General features: G+C 40.6%; 2 protein-coding genes across 4 annotated transcripts in view; one reads left to right on the top strand and one right to left on the bottom strand.

Annotated features, from left to right (window-relative positions):
* The window catches only part of top2a (DNA topoisomerase II alpha), a 65,997-nt gene that overhangs the window by 24,664 nt on the left and 22,893 nt on the right, over nucleotides 1-18,440 (top strand). Inside the window, exon 2 of one of the 2 annotated variants that reach the window (XM_054749114.2) lies at nucleotides 16,903-16,951. The exons of the other annotated variant lie outside the window; for it this stretch is intronic. The gene's annotated coding sequence lies outside the window, so the exon portion shown is untranslated. The remainder of the gene's footprint in view (nucleotides 1-16,902; nucleotides 16,952-18,440) is intronic. 2 annotated transcript variants of the gene reach the window in all.
* Nucleotides 2,701-7,263, bottom strand: lrrc3ca (leucine rich repeat containing 3Ca). Of its 2 annotated transcripts, none has more exons than XM_015963483.3 (2): nucleotides 7,127-7,263; nucleotides 2,701-3,833 (listed from the first exon to the last, which is right to left on the bottom strand). In XM_015963483.3, exon 2 carries the CDS (start codon nucleotides 3,749-3,751, stop codon nucleotides 2,957-2,959), a length of 795 nt encoding a protein of 264 aa, XP_015818969.1. In that variant the 5' UTR covers nucleotides 3,752-3,833; nucleotides 7,127-7,263; the 3' UTR covers nucleotides 2,701-2,956. The 2 variants fall into 2 exon arrangements, with proteins under 2 accessions (XP_015818969.1, XP_054605098.1); XM_054749123.2 differs by having other exon boundaries at nucleotides 7,121-7,251.

The raw sequence follows: 18,440 nt of genomic DNA, 5'->3' as shown, positions 1-18,440 counted from the left end.
TGTATCGATGATTTCATCCACAGACACTTAAATGCATTTGTGCATCATACTCTTTACCATACACTCTGGTGAAATGCAGCTGCACTCTCATGGCAGCTCTCTAAGTGGATGTGCAGGTCGTGACCTCTTAAATGTTATCTATAAAACTCATGAAACCATACCGAGGCACAGTTGGTGCATATTACGTAAAGCTCTTAGATGAAAAAAAAAACTGCTGAGTCAGAAGATGTTTCCAAACTTTTTAGCTTCTAACTCACAAAATATCAGGTTTATGATGAACGTGCAACAAATGCATCTTTTCCTCATTCATGACCACCTTGTGTCAAAACAGTCAGAGAACAATTTCCATTTGTATTCTGTGAATCAGAACCTCATTGTGATGCCTCACAACCCACAGTAAGATCTCAACCCCATCCAGAAACCATTCATGATAAGCTACATAATCAGGGAGAGCTCCTGGGGTTTCTACAGAGGAAAACTAACAGCTGTTTTCTGTCTGGCAATTTCAACTTAAGTAAAAACTAATCAGGAATAAGGGAAATAAAGTATTCCTCCTTTTCTTTCTATTTCATTTCTTTCCTGTTTGTTGTTTTCCATCTTCATCTCTCAAACCAACTTCTTTTTGATGTTTTGATGGTGTGATTCACCAGTTGTGTTGCTGCCAGAGACGCCGTTTGAGAAAAATTAAATGTCAAGTTTCTTGACATTTAATTTGGAGGGATAACAAATACACCAATCTTTCATACTAGTGCTCTGTTGAGTTCCCCCTCTTTACAAAATACTCTTGGTAATGTGGATTAAAAGAAAGGAATGAGTCTGCAGTGCTGAATGTAGTTATGATTTAACCCTCTAGCGGCAGGCGTTGCAGATTTGAAACAGTCAAAACCTACCTGCCTGGTTACTCCACATACGTATTTCATGAGCAATTTTTAACTCAGACGTACCCCTGAAGGACTTAGTTGTTCGTCCTTTTATCAAAACTTATTTTGAGCCTGAGAGAGTTAAAGGGGAACTAGGCCGTCTTGGCTTGCTTTTAGCACCCCCTTGTGTCCTTTTTTAAGTTGAAATGTCTCCCAACCTTCCTTAGTGTCTACAGGAGTGATACATCACTAACCCTGGTTTCATACTGGAAGCATCGGCAGTGCAAAACAGCAGCGGAACAGTTCACTTGCGAACTTCAAAGCGGTCCTTTTCATACCGGGAGAGTCTTGGCAGTGGCACGGCTTCCCCGCTGTGCTTTTCGCTGAACTTGCGAGATCACAAGATCCCTTGAGACTTCAGGTCATGGTTTGTTTATGCAATCTGCCATTAAACCAAAAAGAAGGAAATCAGTTTGATATTACCGTTTGTCATATGTGATGTTGTTGTTCTCCACTGCTAGGATTAAAGTCATGAAAAACACACCACTGCACTTCTGAAACGATGCTGTGAGTAAATAAGCCGTTGGGTCACACATAAGCCTCATATATATGAAATTGCATCGCAGCAGTACTTTTATTTTGAAAATCACCAGGGATTTTTACACTGAAAGTGTGCGATTTCCTGTCTAGCCCTACGTTAAGTGAGGAAATTGACGCATCCCAGAAGCGGCTCGCTGTACAAATAGAACCCAGTTCTATCTGTAGCAGCGTGGCGTGACGTGAGGCTTCTGGGACGCGCCTGGAAATTGCTGCGTCACTGCTGGTTTGAAACAGTCCATTGACCATAATGGATTTTGTTTGAAGCAGTGCCATTTCATGCCGCTGATGCTTCAGTATGAAAGCAGGGTTAAGCTGTGTTCATGATCTGAAACATCAGGAAACGTGCTGGAAGCAGACTGCCAGTCTGAAGTTGCAAGTGGAATATTCTGGCCACAGGGGGGCGATATAGGCTGGTGACCTTTCATTAACACTGTAAAGGGTCATTTTAGCACCTACTAGCTCAAGGAAATGATTTAAGAATATGAAAAAGTTGCAAAGTATTCCTTTATGTTTTGGGTTACTTTTGCTTTTTTATTTATGGAGGGTAAAGTTAGAAGGTCACCATTCTAACTGGTTGATCAAGGATTTTTCTTTGCTGCTGTTAGGTGTCTTTCTGTGAAAGGTGCTGATAAATAAAATTCATTTTTATTGTTATTTGTTTTATTATTTATATGTTTATTTTAGGTCTAAAGAGACTTGTAATGAATCAAGAGAGAAATGCCAGTTTGTGGTAAATGCTCCAAGAACACTTAAAGAATTTTTCCAGCATAAATTTATTAATATCATTAGAATCTCGTCTCATTCTATCAATTCAAATACAGAGCGTCATCTTCTCTTGTGAGCTGAACCCCTAGAAATATGTTTTGTCAGATGAGTCCGTTTGTTCAGTAAAAAACCTTCAAAAGAGCAAGTAAATGTGACAGTGTCCTCTCCCTCACCTCGTGTGTGTGTGTGTGTGTGTGTGTGTGTGTGTGTGTGTGTGTGTGTGTGTGTGTGTGTGTGTGTGTGTGTGTGTGTGTGTGTGTGTGTGTGTGTGTGTGTGTGTGTGTGTGTGTCCTCATAGGGACTTCTGTTGGACAGCACCTGTCCATTTGTTCTGGCCTTGTCTTCTGTCTCGTTTCACTGTCAGATGTTTCCTCCTGGTCGGTTTTTTTGAGGCACATCATGGTGCATGCACCACTGGACAAATCCCATTTGTATCCCATATTTGGAATTTGCAAAAATAAAAATAAAAAATAAACTATGCCACTGCTTTTATTCCCTCAGCGCACTGACGAGGCCATCAACTCTGCCAACAAAATGTCCTAATGGTCTGCTGAAGGTTGAATTATTCATCTGCACCATCTTACATCTGCCAGGGTTTCTGGACGCATGTTTATTTTTGCACAACTTGGCTCAGTGGCAACGCTGAGCACAACTGAAACTCATGAAAATGGTGTAGGTGTGGGTTATACCAAAAGCTTTGTTCACTATGAGATGCACTTTAAGTTGCAGCCTCACACCACAGTGCTAATAGTGGAGGACTCCTCGGACTTGCCCTGCCTGCTGGGCAGTGACTTCAGATACTCCAAGTGTCTGCGTGCGTCCTCCTGGTTTGCTCTAACATAGTAGACCAGGTAGGAGATGACCATAGTGAACCAGCCAAACATGACAACCAGCATGGCCACATCTGTAGTCCTCTTCATCACATTGCACAAGTCTATGTCTGGTGCCAACAGAAAGGCGAGTCCTTTGACTCCTATTTCCTCTGGATTGGAAGTCTGGCACACGATGCCAGTCAGTGACGCAGGCTCCAAGTCCACACGAGGCAGCGCCATCTGCAAATTGCAGTCACAATGCCATGGATTGTTTGTGAGGTTGGCACGAGCTCGCAAACCCTCAAAAGCGTCAGGGTTAAATTTTTTTAACTTGTTTGATGACAGATCTAGGAACTGTAAAGAGGAGCTGAGGCCTCTGAACGCTCCGAGTTCTAGCTGGCTCAGCTCATTGTGGGATAGATCCAGTTCAACTAAATGGGTTAAACCCACAAAGGCGTTTGTTGGAACCGAGGTAAGGAGATTGAAGTCCAGATAGAAATGTTGCGTGTCGTTGGGGATGTCCTCTGGGATCTCCGTCAGCTGCAGGTTGCTGCAGCGAACCGTCTTGCCACCGAGCTCGCTCTCAGAGCAGTAGCACCTCTTGGAACAGGTGGTGGCGGCGTGATGGAAGCAGAACGTCATTAAAACCAAACTGTGCAGCAGCAAACACATGACCACCGAGTGGCGCAGCAGCCAGTCTGCAAGCAGGGGCATTGTGGAATTGGGGCATGCTCCACGGAAAACCACCAGAGCCGAGGACGGAAGCTCACATCAACCTCCCTGGTTACAATGGAACCTGTGAAACGAAGAGCAGGAGAAAAATCACAGATGGTGCACGTTGAAGACCAAATTCACTCATTTTTTCAATACGTTTGCTGTGTTCTCTAGTACAAAGGAATGCTTTTTGAGTCGATCTCTGAGGGAAAAAAGCTCTGGCGCTCCCATTTCAGGAAGTAGAAGTTAGCCAGAGGAGTGGGGTGCACAAAACTGCTGAATTGGGAGTCTTATTCATTATTATTTCCTGATATTCAGACATCTTAAGTCTGATTGGCTAACAATGACGTAACTCTTCCACTGATGCTGTTTGCTCTGCAACGTTGATGTTTTGTCTTCACAAACAACACAAGCCTGGAGGAGTTCTGCTGCGTGGTGGAGTTGCTAATGCTAACGGTTAGCTTTTACTAGCCGAGGCTAACTCTCCTGTTTCCTGGACGCCAAACCTACATCAGCCTTCCCCGTCATGATGGAGTCCATGAATGCTAATTTACAGTGTGATGCAGATCTGTGTGGCTTTTCTAATCCATGTGTTTCCCCGTCTGTTTTCCTTTCAGCGGCTAATGCAGAAACCAGGCGTAAAGACTATTTTCATGTTCAGCCTGAAAACTCAGAGTGACCAACTGTATTTAAAAAATAAGAAGTAAAAGAAACGTTTCCTTGGCAAACTTGCTTTTTAAAGATGTAAAATGTGGGTGAATAACAGCTGCTCTGCCATCTAAAGGAAGGTGCCGTGTCTAAATTCAGTGTGGGGGCAGTGGGAAAAACACATACTCCTTTCAGGGTCACTAAAAGAACAGGCCTTTGTTTTACTTCAACAAAACCTCACAGTTCAAAACATAAAAGCTCACATCAACAGAGCACAATAAACAAGCAAGGAGCATACGCTGGTGTCACCATGCCTCTTTTATAATTGACATCCCTGCAGTGCAGGACTATTTTAGTACACAGAGGCTGCATTAACATGTGACACCATGTAGAAAATGCTCATTCAAAGTTTGACTGTTTTTTATACACCTTTGCCAGTTTGTTCATCATCAGAAAAAAAAAGTCCAGTCATCTTATTCCTTGAACCCAAAGCTTTTGGATCACTTCTGTCAGTTAAAGTTTAGATTTTGTACCTCAACCACAGAAAGAAGCAGATCCACCCATCCTGACACACTTCATTAATAGCTGATCAGGCTTCTCCTGTTACTAATCCACCTAAAGAAAAACTCCCTGAGTGAGTGTAGCATTAGCTTTTGGCCACCCTATCCTTTTGTTGAGATAAATGCGAACATCCTAACCAGCAACAAGGCCAATACACCCAACTATGTGATGCCCCGTCTGGTTTGAGACCAAATGGAAACAGGGAGTCAACCAGACTTCTTAATGTATTCCAAGAGACCGGCAAGATCCACTTATCAGGATTAGAAAAACGAAATGGACCTTTTAGTACCTGAAAGTATCACATAGCACTGATGGGCTGAGGACAGCGTGTGGTAGAGCTGGTTTTGCTTGTGAGGAGGGATGAATGAAGCAAATAAAATGTAAGAGATACCAATAGAATGTGTGATGCAAAAACACAGGAGTTCATTCCCAAATCTTCATCCAAATCAAAGACAAACGAATGTTTTCCGCTTGAAATTCCTTCAAATAACTTCCTTCTTAACTCTGTGTCAGCTGGGTGTACGAGGGGCCAAACACCCGGGCGAGTGCACGGTCTTGCGCGGCTAACAATATGCTCTAGGGCTGTGGTTTTCCCATCACATGCCACCTCAAGAGATAATTAGGGAGCAGAAGGAGAAGGGTTGGTGATAAAGGAGGAGAAAACATGTGGACAAGAAGTGAAATTGTACACATGAGCGCTGGCTTGTGAGAGAAAGTATGATATCAAGGGGATTTAAGAAGAGAAGGGGGGGGGGGGTAAGATTACAATTACAACCCAGAGAACATTGCATGACACTAATAAGATATCCAGGAAATTGTCGAGCTGAGAGAGACACGCAGCTGGTGGAGAATAAGCACTGGAAGATAGAGGAAAGTCGCTCATGGACAAGATCAGAGAATGTAGGCTTAATGAGAAGCAGGGCAGGGCGCCACAAAGTCTAAAAGCAATAAGTCAAATTGATGCTTTGCCAGTATTTCTTAATTCATGGACTCTTTTGTTTATTTCTCACCATCATAAATTCTCCTCTTGCTTTTAATTTAAGCAACAAAAGCAGCACTCTGGAATAAATAAATACTGAAGCCACAGGTCAGACTCTCACTCCATAAATCCTCTGCTGTCAGTGGCCGCTGAAGCCACTGGCACCTGCTCCATGAGGAGCATTAACATGGATCAAACCCAAACATCACTGGCTCTGAAAGGCAGCACATTTATCATGGTAATATCTACTGTGTTGAGATTACATGGATTTTGTGCAGGCATCAGAAGTCATTCCCTGTCACGGGAGGGTTCATAAAGAGGAGTGTGGAAGAAGCAGGAGGGGCGTAAATGTGTGTAAATCTAACACAAAACTGCATTTGCTCTTGAACTTGAGTCTGTCTATCACTGGATATTTTGATTCTTACAACACTTTGTTTTTGTTTTAAGGATGACAACCTCTGAAAACGTGCACGTATGTGCAAAATGAAGTATTACTGCTAAATGTAGGTTTTATTCAGTGGCGCTCCCAAGGGGTGACCAGCAGTGGCCATGGTAACCCCTAGAAATTTGCTGCCCCCACCCAGGGTAGACCAGTGTTAATAAATCATATTGTTGTTCACTCAAACCATAAATTAATCTTATTTATTCAAGACATAAATGTAATACACAATAAAAATATATACAATTAACAAGTAAAGAAATAATCAGAATTAAAAAAAGTTTCTGCTGATCACCATTACAAAAATTTTATATCTCCATAGTTTTTTGTGTGTGTGTGAAGACAGCAACAGGTGAATTTAACTAATGTAAATAACATTTCAAATAACTGAAGTTTTTTCTGAAATGTTTGTGTTTCTCAATTTGTATTTAAGTGCCATGATGTTTTTATTTTTATTTATTTTTTTATTTTTTTCTAATAAAAAATAAATAAAAGAATAAAGGAGGAATGCAATGCATCACCACAGGCTAAACTCTCCCTGAGTTACAAGGACAAATTTGGTGTGCCACCCCAAAATTTTCTTTGGCCCCATCTGGTCACCCTCATCAACAATTTCTGGAGGCATCCCTGGTTTCACTCACTAACATTGTGAATTTAAGAGACACATCAGGCCATGCTTACATTTCAGTTATTAGAACATAAATCCCAACACTGAAACTAGTTCTGGTTTTAAATTACGCACACTCACGTCTTTAAGGCTGCTTTTCCTCTCCGCTCCATGATTCGTGCACCGGTCCTCTTGTTTAACTTGTGCAGCTCCGGGAACCGCGACGCGCCGTTGGCTCCAAACAAAAATAATTTTAGAAAGCTGCTGCACCTCTTCAGGGGCGAGAAGGCTTTTAGTTTCCACGCAACCAGAAAATGCACGGTCAGCACGGTCTCGACGATTCTGATTCACCAGTAGGACAGGAGTAAATGTTTGGATTAAACGCAGAGAGGCGGCTGCAGGACGCACAGTGGGCTGTGTGAGCAGACAAAAGCTGGAGAGAGGGAGAGGCTGAGCGCGCGCAGAGCGAATCCATCCAGCCTCCGTAATCGTCCCGACTGAAGGCTCTCATTCACACACTGACTGCTGAGAGCGTATGGGCTTGATGTGCATCATGCATCAGGTGCCAGAAAGCGAGTGCTCCTCCCACACACACACACACACACACACACACACACACACACACACACACACACACACACACACACACACACGCACGCACGCACGCACGCACACACACACGCACACACACACAGAGCAGTAACCTCATGCACGGTGCAGCGATGCTCACGCATGGAGCAGTCAGACTGGCAGCCTACATTAATCACTTCTGATCTGCAGCTTTGCTGTTTCAAACATGCTCCTGGCTGCCAGCACTGAGGAGGATCTTTGGCCCAGCTCTCTTTCCTGCCTGTTGCCAGCCGATAAGGAAGTCCAATCAAATTCACAATAAAAAAGCAGGCGGCAGCAGCCTGGGAGAGTCAGCCATGCATGCAGGAGTAAGGTAATAATGGAATTAAAAGCAATGAGGTGACATACTCCACCCAGATGCTTCACAGCGTTCTCTGAGTGTTCGTGTCCCAATAAAATCAAACTGATGCATAAAAAACATGTTTGACGATTTGATGAACCCGTACTTACTTTTAATTCCCTTTTAACGTTGGGCCTTTTTCCGGCGACTGGTCTTCTTCGGATGGACTCCTAAGTTATTTATTGAGACCTGTACAAACATTTGGATGCTATTGCGCCTCTTCGACAGATAAAGCGGAATCGGGCTGCTATCTTGTGGTTAATGGACCGCATTCGGGCTGAAAGAAGGGGATGCAGGAGGTGCAAAAGAAAATGGCAACAGGACAAGCTGCAAGTATAATTACCCTAAGGGAAAGTTGGGAAATCCTATCAGGAAATTGTCAAATCTGAAAAGCCATACTATTATTTCAAACGTGTGTCCGTGAACAGCAATAAGTTCTGTATGCTGCCATTACCTCTGTATTGAATGTGGATGATTGTTCTCCTGCCCAGGCATCGAACTCTGTGCGTAACAATTTTCTCAAAATTTTCTTTGAGAAATTAGCAATTTTGTGAGCTCTCCTGCCTACAGCTGACGTGCAAAGCTCTTGTCCATCTCTTGAGTGATGGCTGGTGGTTCCTTATCACCCAGTTTCACTATAATGCATAGCCAGATTAATGGAGGAGACAAAACCAAGTGGATCACCAAGAGGATATCTTAAGGATGTCTTTTTAGCTATTGTGCCACTAATTCTGCACATGATTAATAGCAGTTTGACTTCTGGATGTGTGCCGACTGACAAAGAAAAAAGGTTCAATTCAATTCAAGTTTATTTATATAGCGCCAAATCACGACAAGAGTCGTCTCAAGGCACTTCACATAATAAAAATTCCAATTCAGGTCAGTTCATTACGCCAATCAGAAATAATGTTTCCTATATAAGGAACCCAGCAAATTGCATCAAGTCACTGACTGGTGTCAGTGACTATACAGCAATCCTCATACCAAGCAAGCATAAAGCGATAGTGGAGAGGAAAACTCCCTTTTAACAGGAAGAAACCTCCAGAGAATCCTGGCTCAGTATAAGCAGCCATCCTCCACGACTCACTGGGGATCGAGAAGACAGAGCAGACACACACACACACACACACACACACACACACACACACACACACACACACACACACACACACACACACACACACACACACACACACACACACGGACAAGTAATGTGTCTACAGTTATATTGTGATGTCTTAGTAAATATTCTATTTGGTGAAAGATAAACTTTATTGTATTTATCCTAGTGAATCTATAATTAAACGGATAAACTAGTATTAGCACATCAAAAGTCAAGGAAAGCAAAAAGCCATTATCAGGAGAGAGAGAATGTTTAAGTGGTTAGCTGCAGTGTGCTAGTCGATGGCCCCCTCCATGAGGCCACCACAGCTCAGCAGAACGTCATTGTCGCATCTTCTGGGGAGAAAAACACTTACAGAGAAAATAAAGTTAGCTGAAATTGGACAAAATAATACAGTTAAAGAGCAGATTGTAGAAGAAAGTAGTGGAGTGTGAGAAGTGGTCAGTGTATCCTCCAGCAGTCTAAGCCTATAGCAGCATAACTACAGAGATAACTCTGGATAATCTATCCTATTTAGATGGACGCATGTTGGAGGCAGGGCAAGGGAGAGCCGTCTTTACCGACTGTACACTCCACCTCCCTGTACTCCCCCACTTGTCCAGATTTAGGCTAACATCAGATTTTAACCATAGGCCCTATCAAATAAAAATGTTTTAAGCCTATTCTTAAAAGTAGACAAAGTGTCTGCCTCACGGACTAAGGCTGGGAGCTGGTTCCACAGGAGAGGAGCCTGATAACTAAAAGATCTGCCTCCCATCCTAATTTTAGATATTCTTGGAACCACCAGTAGACCTGCAGTCTGAGAGCGAAGTGCTCGGTTAGGAACATATGGAACAATCAGATTCCTAATGTATGATGGACCTTGATTATTAAGAGCTTTATATGTGAGAAGAAGGATCTTAAAATCTATTCTGAATTTAACAGGTAGCCAATGTAGAGAAGCTAAGACAGGAGAGATATGATCTCTCTTTTTAATTCTCATCAGAACTCTAGCTGCAGCATTTTGCACAAGCTGAAGACTTTTAACTACATTCTGTGGACTTCCTGAGAGTAATGAATTACAGTAATCCAGTCTTGATGTAATAAATGCATGAACTAGTTTTTCAGCATCACTCCTGCAAAGTATGCTTCTAATCTTAGCAATATTCCGAAGGTGGAAAAATGAAATCCTACAAACTTGTGAAACCTGGGATTTGAATGACATGCCCTGGTTAAAGATAACACCAAGGTTCCTTGCTTTGTTCGCGGAGATTAATGTAATGCCTTTAAGGTCAGGCGATTGGCTAAGCAATTTCCTTTTCTGGATTTCTGGTCCAAAGATGAGAACTTCCGTCTTGTCTTGATTTAAAAGCAAAAAGTTTAGAGTCATACAATTTTTTATGTCCTCAAGACAAGCCTGTAATCTACGCAACCGATTAGGTTCATCAGGGTTAATGGATAAATATAGCTGAGTATCGTCAGCATAACAGTGGAAGTTTATCCCATGCTGTCTAATGATTTTACCAAATGGGAGCATATATATATATAGTAAAAAGAATTGGTCCAAGCACTGAACCCTGTGGTACTCCGCAAGTAACCCTGGAGTATGAAGACAATTTGTCATGTACGTTCACAAAATGAAATCTGTCAGACAGGTAGGATTTAAACCAGCCTAACGCTGTTCCTCTGATCCCTACAACATGTTCAAGTCTTTCTAAAAGAACATTGTGATCAACTGTGTCAAAGGCAGCACTGAGATCTAACAAGACTAGAACAGACACAAGATTCTTATCTGAGGCCATGAGAATATCATTTGTAACTCTCACTAATGCAGTTTCAGTGCTGTGATACTCTCTAAAACCAGACTGAAATTCCTCAAACAGAGCATTGGTGATTAAATGCTGACATACTTGGATGGCCACTATTTTCTCTTAATGTTTTTAATAAACATTTTGGGAATTATAATATTACGAAGGAGGAGGATTTGAAGGGGATGAACCTGTATTGGTAAAGATAAAAGACTTCCTTAGTAGAAACACTAATTTCTTCCAAACACTGTTTTTTTGCTTAAAAGAATGGGAAATTTGCGCCCTCTGGTGGCCACAAACAGCAGTAAGGAATAAAGAGAAGGTGGGAAAATGCTGCCCTCCAGTGGCTGTTTGCTGTAAATGCGCCTATTTCATTTTAGCCATTTAGAATAGATCGTTTTAGCCTCCTTGTCTTAATGAAGCTTTAAAAAAGTCTTAAGAATAGTCTTAGAAAATGCAAACTCAACACAGGAACATCCCATTCCGGGAGGCGAACCCGGGACCATCTTCATCCGAGGCAACAGCTCTAACCATTGAACCACTGAATACCTATTGCAATTAAGGTTGACCCATTCAGATTAGAAGATTTCACCCCCATGTCTAAATGTAGCTTTAAAAGATCTTAATGTTTTTAATAAACATTTTGGGAATTATAATATTATGAAGGAGGAGGATTTGAAGGGGATGAACCTGTATTGGTAAAGATAAAAGACTTCCTTAGAAGAAACACTAATTTCTTCCAAACACTGTTTTTTCCTTAAAGGAATGGGAAATTTGCGCCCTCTGGTGGCCTCAAACAGCAGTAAGGAATAAAGAGAAGGTGGGAAAATGCTGCCCTCCGGTGGCTGTTTGCTGTAAATGCACCTATTTCATTTTAGCCATTTAGAATAGATCGTTTCAGCCTCCTTGTCTTAATGAAGCTTTAAAAAAGTCTTAGAAAATGCAAACTCCACACAAGAATATACCTAGCCGGGAGCAAACCCGGGACTATTTTGATTCGAGGTAACAGCTCTAACCATTGCGCCACTGCATACCTTAGCAATTCAATTTGACCCATTCACGTTATAAGATTTCACCCCCCCCCCCCCCCCCCCCCATGTCTAAATGAAGCTTTAAAAAATCTTAATATTTTTAATAAACATTTTGGGAATTCTAATATTATGAAGGAGGAGGATTGGAAGGGGATGAACCTGTATTGGTAAAGATAAAAGACTTCCTTAGAAGAAACACTAATTTCTTCCAAACACTGTTTTTTCCTTAAAAGAATGGGAAATTTGCGCTCTCTGCTGGCCACAACCAGCAGTAAGGAATAAAGAGAAGGTGGGGAAAATGCTGCCCTCCGGTGGCTGTTTGCTGTCAATGCACCTATTTCATTTTAGCCATTTAGAATTGATCGTTTTAGCCTCCTTGTCTTAATGAAGCTTTAAAAAAGTCTTAGAAATTGCAAACTCCACACAGGAATGTCCCAGGCTGGGAGGAGAACCCGGAACCTTCTTGATGCGGGGCAACAGCTCTAACCATTGCGCCACTGCATAACTTTAGCAATCATCTTGACCCATTTAGAGTAGAAGATTTCACCCCCCATGTCTAAATGAAGCTTTAAAAAATCTTAATGTTTTTAATAAAAATTTTGGGAATTATAATATTATGAAGGAGGAGGATTGGAAGGGGATGAACCTGTATTGGTTTTAGCCATTTAGAATAGATCGTTTTAGCCTCCTTGTCTTAATGAAGCTTTAAAAAATCTTAATGTTTTGGGACTGGCTCTCTGTCCAGGGTGTACCCCGCCTATTTGCCCGTTGACTGCTGGAGATAGGCACCAGCCAACCCGCGACCCTACTAAGCGGGTTCAGAAGATGGATGGATGGAAATAGGTGCAGTTATAGCAAACAGCCACCCGAGGGCAGCATTTTCCCACCTTCTCTTTATTCCTTACTGCTGTTTGTGGCCAGCAGAGGGCGCAAATTTCCCATTCTTTTAAGGAAAAAAACAGTGTTTGGAAGAAATTAGTGTTTCTACTAAGGATGTCGTTTACCTTTACTAACACAGGTTCATCCCCTTCAAATTCTCCTCCTTCTCCTTCATAAAATTATAATTCCCAAAATGTTTATTAAAAAGATTAAGACTTTTTTAAGCTTTTTTAAGACAAGGAGACTAAAATGTTCTAGTCTAATTGGCTAAAATTGAATGAGTTATCTGTTACCATGGCAACACAAGGAACTACATATCACTTTAACCAAGTCTCATAGGAATGAATATTAAAAAGCTGAATATTGAGCCAATATCAGACGCCTGTTTTTGTTCGTGTTGAACTATCTGTACTTAAAACTAGAAACACGTTCAATTTGATTGACCGTCAGAAGGTGGGAAAGTGCCCCGCTCCCTCCCAGCTCCCTGGTTGGTTGAGAGAGGTCAATCATCTTCTGGCTAAATGGAATTACACACCCACGCATGTGAGACATCAAATCGATCAGCTTGGCCTAAGGAATCCATCCATCTACATATAAATCCATGCATGCTTCTATCTATCCATCCATCCATCCATCCAATAAACCATCTCACATCCATCCAACAATCCATCCGTTATTTCATTCATCCAACCATTCATCCATCCCATATCAAATCTAAACATATGCTAATCTATCAGTTTCAGATATCAGCAAATATTTCTAAATTCACAGTTCATCCAATTATAAAAAATGTACCCGTTAAACTATTCTCATTCAAATGCCAGCTGTTTAACATTTCAAATTTTGAGTTTTTAATAAATGTTCAAAGATTAAAGTTTTCTGCTGTTTAGCATTTTTATCCATTCTTCACCTATATTCTGAGCTTTATTACACTTGTTGGTGATTTTTGCTTCTAAATCTTTAAATTCATTCAGCTCATTTCGACAGTTTGGCTTAGTTTCAGCTTCACTTCAGCTATTCAGCAGCTTCAGCAATCCGTTTCTGAATTCGGCTTATGCTACTCATTTCACAGTTAAACTAAATATAAAAATTAAACTGTTAAACTAGTCCTACTCAAACAACAAGTGTTTAGACATTTTTGCTGTCCAGATTTTTAAATAATGTTCAGATTTCACTTTTCTGCTGTTTAGGATTGTTTTCTCCGTTCTTCACTTTTTGTGCTTTATTTACATTTTGATGCTTTTTGCTTCTAAATCTTTCAAAACATTCAGCTCATTTTAACAGTTTTGCTTAGCTTCAGCTTCAGCAATTAGTTTCTGAATTCAGCATATGATGCTAATTCCACAGTTCAGCTAAATGTAAAAATTAAACTGTTAAACTAGTCCTACTGAATTAACAGGTGTTTAGACATTTTAGCTGTCCAATTTTTTTAAACAGTGTTCACAGATTTGAGTCTTCTGCTATTTAGGATTAGTTTTCTTGATTCTTCACTTACTTTTTGTGCTTTTTTGCTTCTTGGTGCTTTTTGCTTTCACATATTTCACTACATTCAGCTCATTTGACAGTTTAGCTTAGTTTCAGCTTACTTCAGCTATTCAACAACTTCAGCAATCAGTTACCAAATTTAGCATAAACTGCTAATTTCACAGTTCAGCTAAATGTAAAGATTAAACTGTTAAACTTGGCTAACTGAAATAACAGGTGTTTAGACATTTAAGCTGTCCAGATTTTTATACAATGTTCACAGATGTAAGTTTTTTTTTTGTTTTGTTTTGTTTTTTTTTTTGCTATTTAGCATTATTTTTTCTCTATTCTTCACCTACTTTTTGTGCTTTTTTTGCTTCTTGGTGCTTTTTGCTTCTACATCTTTCAAAACATTCAGCTCATTTTGACAGTTTTGCTTAATTTCAGCTTCAGTTCAGCTGTTCAGCAGCTTCAGCTTACAGTTTCAGCTATCCAGCATTCAAACAGCATTTGTGCAACAAATGCAATTTTTCTAGTTGGCTTCTTTTTTGGTTTAGTCTTGTTAGCATTAGTTTGAAATGACACGCGTGAGTCGTACAGAACATTGTTTTTACTGTCACTGCCTCTGGCACAGTCTGTGATCATGAGGCTGTCTTTCCTTGTCAATTAGCAGCAGATCAGATAGGTGGAAAAGCATGTGACAGGGAAACAGCAGAAAATAGGATTACTTTCCTCATAGACAGAGAGGAGTGCACTGGCAGTCAGTCTTCCTGAGTTTATCAGATTACCACAAATGTTCCACCGTGGTTGGCAGCTATTGGCTCACCGTGAATTAAAAAGTATTGATAGACTCTCCTCTCAAGTGGATCAGACACCCCCTTTTCTCCCAGTTTGTCTCTCAAAGCAGAACCCACTGAAATAATGGTGGTGCATCTTTAAAATAACATTGATGGTTTGGAGCTTGCACAAAAAAAGCTGGAGTTTCGGTAATGTCACTTTTGAGGCGAGTTATGGTGGAACAAGAGCCCTCATAACGTTAATGAGATCTTTCCTTTTTCATTCACCTTCTCCGTTTTGATTCCTACCCTTTTCTTCAAACTCCACAGTGATATTCTTGAGCTCACACACACCCCATTTCTTTGGCTTCCGGACCGGTTCACACATCCTCCTGAAGCGAGATCAAAGTCCTGCCTCGTCTTTGTGGATGCAACATTAACCTGCTTTATTTATTAATTTCTTTCCGCGCCTGTCTCCAGACTTTTAATCAAAAAGCTGTAGGAACGGCATGTTAAAAGGATTTCCCTGCTGCAGAAGGAAACAGTCAGGCATCTCAGCTTGCCTGTGAGGAGTCTTGTCTTTGAAGTCTGACACCATTGACATTTTTTAACAAGGTATGAAAACGCTGCAGATATTAATTTCAGTTTTGTTGAATTTCCTTCTGTGTGGATGTCCAAATCTTGGATTACAGATTAAAAGTAGCTTTATCCTGTATGGATGAAATCTTCAAATGGTTATTTGCAAACCTTTAAAGGTGTTTAAAGGTGTGGAATGCTGAAAAACTATTATTTCTGGTTGGTCACAGTTTTTCACACAGGCTGAACATGAAAATAGTTTCCTACTCTCCCCCATCCTGACTCGTGACAGGGAGGGCTGTTGTTGGTTTAGCGTCCAGGAAACAACAGAGAGTGTCTTGACTAGTAGAAGCTAACCATTAGCATTAGCTACTCCACCACAAAGGAGAACTCCTTCAGGCTTGTGTTATTTGTGGTGATAAAACACCATCGTTGCAGAGCAAACAGAGTCAGTGGTAGGGTTGCGTTGTTGTTAGCCAGTCAGAGGTGAGATATTCAAATATCAGGAAATAAGACTCCAAATCCTGTCATCTGAAGCTCAGCTCTGATCTGGCAAACAGGCGCACCAGGACTTTTTGTACCCAGAGTTCGAATTACAAGGCATTCTTTCCTACTAAAGACCACTGCAAATGTATTGATTAAATGAGTGAACCACACCTTTAAAATTCAATAGACAAAAACTAACAAAGGACCCAATTTCCTCATCTACAGATTTCTACTCCTATTAAATTGATCTTTCCCTGGTTAGCTTCCAGAAATTATAACAAATTTTGTGCATATTGGTCTGTTAGCAAAATACATAAACAACCAAATGAAAATTGAAGGGTGCGTGTTATGATTTCCTTAAAGCTGCAATGGCAAATTTGGAAAACAAATTAGCTCCAAACATTTTTTTCATGTCTCTTAAATACTTTCTAACATAGTATAGCTATAAATATACTGTGGGGACTTAAAAAATGAAAAATGATTAATAAAGTGGCTCTCTCACATTAGTAGAAAAACCTCAGCCAACAACACGTTTCAGACCAAATCAACTATTGGACATCTGGTTGTTCGTCCAGCAGGATCACAGTCCTCCATTCATTACACGCTCACGCATTTAGCAACAGAACACTATTGGTGTGAGAGGTTCGCCGCTCATTAATATCAGAAAAGGAGAAACAGTAGGCTGCTACCAATTCAACTTTAGGACATACTACCAGAGTCCCAAAAAGAAAAACACCGTTTGAAGTCATGGACAACAAAAGACGTCAGGACCTAGAAAAATGACGACTGGTGTTTAGCATTCTTTCGTTTTCTCTGACTTTGCAGGTTTACAGTTCCAGCAGAAGTGACTCAGGCAAGATACCCGAGGGGAGGGGTGAGTGTTGCGTGACCATGTTTGCATTCAAAACCTAGTTTGTTTGCAGATTAACTGTAGCAGTTTTCAGTTATAATAGTTCTATGGTGGATACAAAACATGTTTATGAAGTTATTTGCTCTAATTCATGTCACAGGAAATCATTTCAGCAGTTTAATTTATGACTGTTTAAGTCCCATCCAGAATGAGTTGTTAAAGGGCTCTGTCACTTCAAAAAAACAATTTGGAGCTGACCACCCATCCCCCACTCAGACTGCTATAAGCTGAGAAGCTCCTATGTCCAGGAGGGGCTCAGAGTAGAGTCGCTGCTCACCCAGCAGCAGCTCTCTCATGCATGTGAGAGGTGGTTCTGTTCTACTTTCCTCATTTATGACATCATAAACTGGGACTTTCTGAAATGGTTTGTTTTAGGCACATAATTCCTGAAACTAACCCTGACAGAAAGCGGAAGGTCATATTTGTTCCGCCTTTGGAGTCTTTGGTATAGAAACCCACACGGCAGCACAAAAGGATGTAAATGATGACTTTTGCATAATATGTCCCTTTTTAATGGAACTCATTGGATGTATAACTGAATAACATTTTAACCCAAACCCACAGCATTACATCATAAAAATTGTTATTTTCAGGATTAGCTTAAAATCACTAAAAGTTCATGATTTTTCTACATTATAATCTTCTTCCAAAGAGAAATCTGTTAAAATAACACCGTTATGACAATGATCAGTTATTTTACTGATTCCCATTAAACCATTTGTTTCTTCAACAACAACAAAAAATCACATTAGCGTTTTCCCTTTCCCAAAAATAAGCAAATATGAAGATTTGAGAATGTTTTAAAGCTCATTTTATAAGGTTTTAGAGTTTTTGTCACCTGCAAGTTTTTAAAAATGTGTATTGCAATGCATTTTATCTATTTGCGATTATCACTGCTGACTCACCAATTTTTGATTTTTAGGCTGGAAGACTGTCTGGTTTGTTCTACAAGTCCCCAAATCCATCCTCGAGTCACTGTTCTCCAACAAAATCCACCTCTGAGGAATGCTAGACCTTTCATATATTACCAAACTGCAGGAACTGTTTTAGTTTTCCTTTTAATTTTATTTCAACAACTTAACTTATTTTTAACTCTTAATATCTGCACCTTTCTTGATTACCAGACTAAAACACATCCTTACGTTGTTTAACCAACAGGTGGCACCGAAGAGCCCGAGGAGAGACCTGCTGTAGTTGGACCCTCCTGCTCTAATCTGTTCCATTGAGATTAAAAATAATAATCTGGCGATGGGGTGCTAACACTGAATATGTTTCTAGCCCTTTTAGGAACATTATATCACAAGTATTAGAAGTAAAAAGCTTGAGCTATTTCCACTTACAGAACTCTGCTTTCCTGTGACAGCAGAAGTGATGCAAACTAAACAAAAATCATCATAAATGTTAACTTTTGTGTTGAAACTGATTCAAGCTGAAGGCACATCCATCACTCATG

The sequence above is a fragment of the Nothobranchius furzeri genome, chromosome 16 (assembly GCF_043380555.1).
Source record: "Nothobranchius furzeri strain GRZ-AD chromosome 16, NfurGRZ-RIMD1, whole genome shotgun sequence".
Lineage (NCBI taxonomy): Eukaryota > Metazoa > Chordata > Actinopteri > Cyprinodontiformes > Nothobranchiidae > Nothobranchius > Nothobranchius furzeri.
This window is presented reverse-complemented; position numbering and strand designations above follow the sequence as displayed.